We start from the raw sequence: 7,014 nt of genomic DNA on the forward strand, positions 1-7,014 counted from the left end.
GTCAATTCAGTCTCTCAAAAACCTTATAGCACGTCATCCGTGTCAAATATTTCTGCACTTCATTTATTTCCGATTTTGTTTTTTAGAGATCTGGTGCAAGCCTTTATTCATAACCCCGTTTTTTCCGGATGTGACGTGTATGACGTCATGCTACAAGTCTGACCCTGCCCTGCACGGGCTGATAAATCTGCCCGTCTTCTGTTTGTATATTATTCGTGGTTATACCGCAGGTTTGAGGCCGTGTCAGCCAGTAGGATCGTGTGCACAGGTACACCGACGTTAGAGCTCGTCACTGTGCAAACAAGGGCGCCACAGAACCGGCAAAGGTGCGTATTTTAGCGGGAAAACGTAACACAACAAGCGGCGTTTTGCGATAATTCTTGTAACGCAAGGGAAAATGGCGGAGATTCCAGACGTGTGCGTTCAGGAACTCTATTATATTAAAGGACAATAAATAACAATGATCTTTGGTGGTTTCCCAGTGGAACCTAAAGTGTAATAGTCTTGTGGTTTTTCTGGTAGAATTTGGCTCCAACAAGTGTTTAGGTAAACGGGACTGAGACTGTCAAAAGTGATGGGATCCCAAGTAATTGGCCACTCGGGCGGGGACAAGCCGGACCGAACCAGCATAGTTGATGTGATTATGATGTACTGACGCCGCTAAAGGTCCGGGTTTTTAATCATGTCTACCAGGGATACTGCATTAGTTTATAGGGGTTCTATGGGGTTCTGGTCACGCAAAAAAACTAATGATAAAGCTGAGAATTTTTATAGCTTTAGCAGGAATGCCAGGAATCAAATTCGTGTCTGCTCTTATTATTAAACTTTTAAAGCCATACTGACTGCCCCAATGTATATGACTTGTTTTATCCAATATAGTTCCAGTCCTCTCTAAACCAAAACCAGGTATCCATTTTTACACAGGGTAGAGTGAGGAATGTCGTGTTAAGTGCCTTTCCTAATGGCACAACGTTAACGTCTAGCCATGATGTGTCACCCAGGAATCATACCCGTGACCTGTCGACCTCGTGTCTGCTAGCCTGGCAACTTGGCCATACGAAGGACAAATGTTGTTAGCCTGGAATCGTAACAAAATTATAGCTCCTGGGTCTCCTCTCCACAAATTATACTTCCCGAGTCTCCTCTCCGCAAATTATAGCTCCTGGGTCTCCTCCCCGCAAATAGAGAAGAGTCTCGGGGCAGTATAATAGGTTTGGATTCCAGGCTACAATGTTGTTACATGTATATGACAGGACTTGTTCTTGTCCTATATATAGTTCCAGGTCCACCATGGGTTGCTGTGAGAACATGTCCCCTGAGCGGAAGCATGCAGTCTGCCGTAAGATGCTGTGTTCTGGGATGATCCTGGTCATGGCACTGATCATCATGCTGGGCATCCTCATCGTCAAACCTGCCATCTACGGCCGCGCCTTCAAACCTACCACCTGTACCGTGGTCAGTTCTGAATATAGTAAGTACCACAGAACCCTCCACATGTACCGTGGTCAGTGCTGACTATAGTAAGTACCACAGAACCCACCACCTGTACCGTGGTCAGTGCTGACTATAGTAAGTACCACCTGTACCGTGGTCAGTGCTGACTATAGTAAGCACCACATGTACCGTGGTCAGTGCTGACTATAGTAAGTACCACAGAACCCACCACATGTACCGTGGTCAGTGCTGACTATAGTAAGTACCACAGAACCCACCACATGTACCATGGTCAGTGCTGACTATAGTAAGTACCACAGAACCCTCCACATGTACCGTGGTCAGTGCTGACTATAGTAAGTACCACATGTACCGTGGTCAGTGCTGACTATAGTAAGTACCACAGAACCCTCCACATGTACTGTAGTCAGTGCTGACTATAGTAAGTACCACAGAACCCACCACCTGTACCGTGGTCAGTGCTGAATATAGTAAGTACCACATGTACCGTGGTCAGTGCTGACTATAGTAAGCACCACAGAATCCTCCACATGTACTGTGGTCAGTGCTGACTATAGTAAGTACCACATGTACTGTGGTCAGTGCTGACTATAGTAAGTACCACATGTACCGTGGTCAGTGCTGACTATAGTAAGTACCACATGTACCGTGGTCAGTGCTGACTATAGTAAGTACCACATGTACCGTGGTCAGTGCTGACTATAGTAAGTACCACATGTACCGTGGTCAGTGCTGACTATAGTAAGTACCACATGTACCGTGGTCAGTGCTGACTATAGTAAGTACCACAGAACCCACCACATGTACCGTGGTCAGTGCTGACTATAGTAAGTACCACAGAACCCACCACATGTACCATGGTCAGTGCTGAGTATAGTAAGTACCACATGTACCGTGGTCAGTGCTGAGTATAGTAAGTACCACAGAACCCACCACATGTACCGTGGTCAGTGCTGAGTATAGTAAGTACTGCAGAACCCACCACATGTACTGTGGTCAGTGCTGACTATAGTAAGCACCACATGTATCGTGGTCAGTGCTGACTATAGTAAGTACCGCAGAACCCTCCACATGTACCGTGGTCAGTGCTGAATATAGTAAGTACTACAGAATGCACCACATGTACCGTGGTCAGTGCTGACTATACTCTATAGTACGTTGTTGCAACATGTTTGCCAACACTTCAAAAGGTCTTGAAATACTTGGTGCATAAATGATAAATTATACACTTTTGTCTAATTTTTGACTATGGGCTCACTGGTGCGCTTAAATATTTGTGAAGGCTTACATACAAAAAAGGTACTATTGTAAAACTAGTTACAGCATATTCTTGACATTTGTCAGTTTCAAGTGTCATTTTTTTTCTTCAAATTTCGCCATGTACCATTTTGACAACTTAAGTTTCAGGAACTGAAGCGATACACAACATACTTTAGAGCTGTAACAGTCACCTCTCTTCACTTTTTGGTACAGGAATCTTGCTCCAGTCCATGGCTAGAGCAACAGCAACTGGACAATGCATTTCAATACTTACCAATGCCAATACCAATCAATACAAGATAAATGCAAAGTACAATCAATACTGTGCCTAATCATTAAATGGTCAATTATTGATTGATAGATTTATCAGTTGATTGATTGATTGATTGATTGATTGATTGATTGATGACTGATTATAGAGGACAATGTGGACTGTAGCTGCGGACGAAACTGCTACACTCAGATGCCGTGCCTGGTTGTCATGGTAACGTACGCGGACAGGAAGAACGTCACGGCAACGGGGATGATCCACGAGGACGAGGGAGAACTGGACCAGTGGAGTATGGTACGGTCGCGCTAACGACCTTCTGAGGAAAAGTCTGATGAATGTGAAAGACTTATGTAAAGACAATTCAAACTCTACAACTGGATAAAATTCGGAGATTTACTTCCAGACATTTTGAGTGACATCTATCACTCTTCTTTAACATCACTAGGATAAACTGGTAGAACGAATCCATGCTAGCTGGAGAGAAACAGTTGAACCCGTCAAAGTCATGTCTTCATTCTAGTGACGCTGAAGAAGAGCGACGGATGTCACCCGAAACGTCTGGAAGTAAATCTCCAAATTTTATCCAGTTGTAGAGTTTGATTTGTCTTTATATATTGTATGCCTGGATGTCTAACCTTCATAAACGTATGAAAGGATAATGGTTTGATTTCTTCGTATATCGGTATAAAGATTGCTCCATATGAATGAAGGAAGTTAGTTTGTTCAATTTAGTAGCTAGTATTTGAAGGAAGGAAGGAAAGAAAGAAGCGAAAATGAATGGATGAACAAGTGAACAAATGAAGGGAATAGAGAAAGAATGAGTGATTAGTTTACTTTTAAGTATGGTAGGGCCATGGCAGCACAAAGGTTTGAAAAGAATTTTAAAAGTTAATTATTGACAGCAAAGTTCTTTGTACACAACCATATGTTTCTGTAAAATGCATTTAAGTTCGCATGGTTTTTATTTCGCGGTAGGGAGAAAATAAAGTGTTTGCGGGGTTTTAAGATTTCGGTTGAAACTATAGTAGCGGTACAGTCATATGTGCGCAAAAATTTTCACGGTTTTAAGTTCGCGCTGAAAGTTCATCGCGAAAAAAACGCGAACATAAAACCACCGCGAACATTTCTGCATTTGCAGTAATACCTTTGCCTGGTGGGTATTGCACATCTTGCTGAGTTATTTTGTAGGGTAGGCATGACGATGATGTTGTTTATTTGTTTGTTTACTCCTCCAGTGCTCGTATCACAGCTGCAGCCGTAGCGGGCAGCTGAACTACGATGCTGTGAGCCGGTTCAAGGAGAACTACGGACAAGTCGGGGAAACCTACAGCTGCTTCTACAACCCCGGAAAGGAGAATGTACGTCTTGTTTTTGTTTTTTTATTTTTATATCATGTGTGTAGGCCAACTGCTCTCTCTCGTTGCAGTTTTAAAAAATTTAAAGTCCTTCCCGCACCGAAAGGTGCATAAGGAGGCACCCATCTCCGGTTCCAAAGCCCTTGGGCCACACAACTTTGTGCAAGTCACTACAGCAGGGGGCTAGTCCGCTGGTAGTGGTGTGTGTTTAACTTTCATACTCTTTCCCAAATGCTGAGTGCTAAGCAGAGAAAGCAGTATGTACCATTTTTAGAGTCTTTGGTATGACCCGGGCGGGGTTCGAACTCACGACCTACTGTATGCAAGGTGAACACTCTACCCACTAGGCCATTGCACCGGTTTGCACTCGTTGCAGCCAGGGGCTTAATTGTGAGGGGATTACATTTGGTGGGACTGAATTGCAAGGGTCTGTAGTTGCAGCCTTTCAGCGCTCTGGTGACCTCATAACGACGACAGTATTTTACAGGTTCATTGTACCAGGAAAACTCCCGTATCTACAGTGGACGACGACTTAAAATCCCATCTTGTAACCCTTTCCAGTAGCATGTATGTCCTGTGAACTACACAGCTGGGATTTGAACTCAGGGCTGCTAACCACTGGACTATGCATGCTACTTGTTTGAGATCCCTTACACTATTTTTCACTTTCTTTTTCATCTTTTCCATCTTTCCAGGAGGTTCTGCTGCGGAAGGACTACGACAACATGATGATCTTCCATGTGATGTTCTGTAGCTTCTGTACAAAGCGTCTCTCTGTCTTCTCTGTCACGACCAATGAAAGATAAGCTCTTCAGTGAGCTCAACTGGTTCGAGATCACTTTTTCTACTAAACCTTTTGTGCATCTTTTCCAGGAGGTTCTTCTGAGAAAGGACTACGAGAACACAGTGATCTTCCACGTAATGTTCTGTAAATACTGTACATAGCTTGTCTTTTCTGTCACAACCAGTGGAAGAACAGCTCGATCTTCAGTGATCTAAACTTTTCATCTTTAAATTTGCAGGAGGTTCTGCTGCGGAAGGACTACGACAACATGGTGATCTTCCACGTGATGTTCTGGCCATCGCTGCTGCTTGCCGTGCTGATCGGGATCACGTGCGTGATCTGCGCCAAGTACAAGTGCTGGCTGGACGAAGACGACTCCCCGCCCAGTAACTACAGCAGGTTTGGGGTCCCTGCATAGGAGGGGCTGGCCATGGGAGCTCTGTTAACGCGTGGGTAAAAGACATCGTAGGAAGACTAAAGTTTTCTTCCAGCACCACAAAGAAATAGACTCACCCCTTATACCAGGCTTTGTATTTCTGGATATAGCCAGCCTCGGGATATATTTGTGTATGAAAAAATGTGTATCCATTTGCATTCATACCAGGGTTCATCAAATCCAGCTACTTGAAAAAAAAATATGCTTCACCTCAATTGAGGGATCTCTTTTAAAGTGTGTGTAATTATAAGGCCTCATCAAATAGATATAAATGGATGACATCCCCTAGAAGAAAACTGTAGTCTTCTTATAAGAGAAGGGATTATTCCTAGGGAAAAGGAGCAACACCAAGGACAAGGGACAAGGAGGAAAGGTCAAGTTCAGTATTAGTGTAGAATTCTGTAGATCATTGTGTGTTAAGCTATGACTACTAACTTGATAGATTAGTGATAAAAAAAGTATGAAGAATAAGTTAACATGAGGCCACACCAATTTAATTTCTTGGTTAACGGATTTTTATTTTTTTTAAACAAAAAAATTCTAGAAAAAAAAAATTCACGAAAACAGAAGGCTGGGCCAGCCTTCTGTTTTCATGCTTTTTATTTTTTTTTATTTTTTATTTTTGGAAAATAAAAATACGTTAACCAAGAAATTAAATTGGTGTGGCCTGAGCACTGCAGACAAAAACATACCTCAGCTATCATAAGCATGCACGCACCGAATACAACACAGCTACCAGGAATAAAGTTTGTTCAAAACATAACATTAAAACACTAATCATCATGCACTAAATGATAATCAAGTCATGAAAGGGGTCAGGACTAATTTCTATTTAACAACACATATTTATTTCAAATGTATTTCTGTGGGGTGTTAACAGGTGTGTATAAAGATATGGGTAAGAAAATAGTCTTATAGTACTTATATATACTAAGTCAGTCTGTTTCAGCATTGCTAGCCAATTGCCACGGTAAGAATGTACTTCTGTACTTTGTTACTGTAAATACCGTAATATATTTGTCAGTAATAATCTAGGGGATTATTTTCTTGGTAAAGCTTAAGAGGAACTGATACAGTAGAATCCAGCTATTTGCATTACTGTTAATAGCATATTTCGGGGATATGCATAAAATTCTGAAAACCAAAACCATTTCCCATTCACTACATTATAAATAAAATGGCATAATTGCATTAGCCATGTTCGCATACTCCTGCTATTTGCATAAAATAATGCCAATGGCAACTGGAAAAACTGGTTGAACATGTCAAAGTCACTTACTCTTATAGATTGTATGCAAATGTCATTCAAATGTAAATCGAGTATGGATAGTTTCTATGGTAAGACAACTCCATAGGAACTGTTGTTGTCCTTTGTGTTTTGAAAAAGCTCTGGCAATTCCATTGTCATTTGCTGTGATAGGATACAGAAGAATAGAATTGCCAATGTTTTGCT

At 42.0% G+C, this 7,014-nt stretch overlaps 1 protein-coding gene across 3 annotated transcripts; it reads left to right on the forward strand.

Annotated features, from left to right (window-relative positions):
* The first annotated feature begins 138 nt into the window (after nucleotides 1-138).
* On the forward strand, nucleotides 139-6,632 carry LOC136423723 (calcium-activated potassium channel subunit beta-3-like). Of its 3 annotated transcripts, XM_066411998.1 has the most exons (6): nucleotides 140-326; nucleotides 1,278-1,471; nucleotides 3,135-3,280; nucleotides 4,222-4,344; nucleotides 5,364-6,043; nucleotides 6,234-6,632. In XM_066411998.1, the coding sequence occupies exons 2-5, from the start codon at nucleotides 1,291-1,293 to the stop codon at nucleotides 5,541-5,543; spliced, it is 630 nt and encodes a 209-aa protein (XP_066268095.1). In that variant the 5' UTR covers nucleotides 140-326; nucleotides 1,278-1,290; the 3' UTR covers nucleotides 5,544-6,043; nucleotides 6,234-6,632. The 3 variants fall into 3 exon arrangements, with proteins under 3 accessions (XP_066268096.1, XP_066268095.1, XP_066268104.1); XM_066411999.1 differs by lacking the exons at nucleotides 5,364-6,043; nucleotides 6,234-6,632 and adding an exon at nucleotides 5,037-5,162 and having other exon boundaries at nucleotides 139-326; XM_066412007.1 differs by lacking the exons at nucleotides 5,364-6,043; nucleotides 6,234-6,632 and adding an exon at nucleotides 5,215-5,301.
* Nucleotides 6,633-7,014: the final 382 nt, after the last annotated feature.

This window comes from Branchiostoma lanceolatum, chromosome 1, assembly GCF_035083965.1.
Source record: "Branchiostoma lanceolatum isolate klBraLanc5 chromosome 1, klBraLanc5.hap2, whole genome shotgun sequence".
Taxonomy (NCBI): Eukaryota; Metazoa; Chordata; class Leptocardii; order Amphioxiformes; family Branchiostomatidae; genus Branchiostoma; species Branchiostoma lanceolatum.

What these genes read in the sequence shown, in the direction of transcription:
- LOC136423723 (XM_066411998.1), top strand. Translation starts at nt 1,291, where the DNA reads ATGGGTTGCTGTGAGAACATGTCCCCTGAGCGGAAGCATGCAGTCTGC. An exon ending in AACTGGACCAGTGGAGTATG is followed by an intron (nt 3,281 to 4,221) that starts GTACGGTCGCGC and finishes TTACTCCTCCAG; the next exon opens with TGCTCGTATCACAGCTGCAG. An exon ending in ACAACCCCGGAAAGGAGAAT is followed by an intron (nt 4,345 to 5,363) that starts GTACGTCTTGTT and finishes TTAAATTTGCAG; the next exon opens with GAGGTTCTGCTGCGGAAGGA.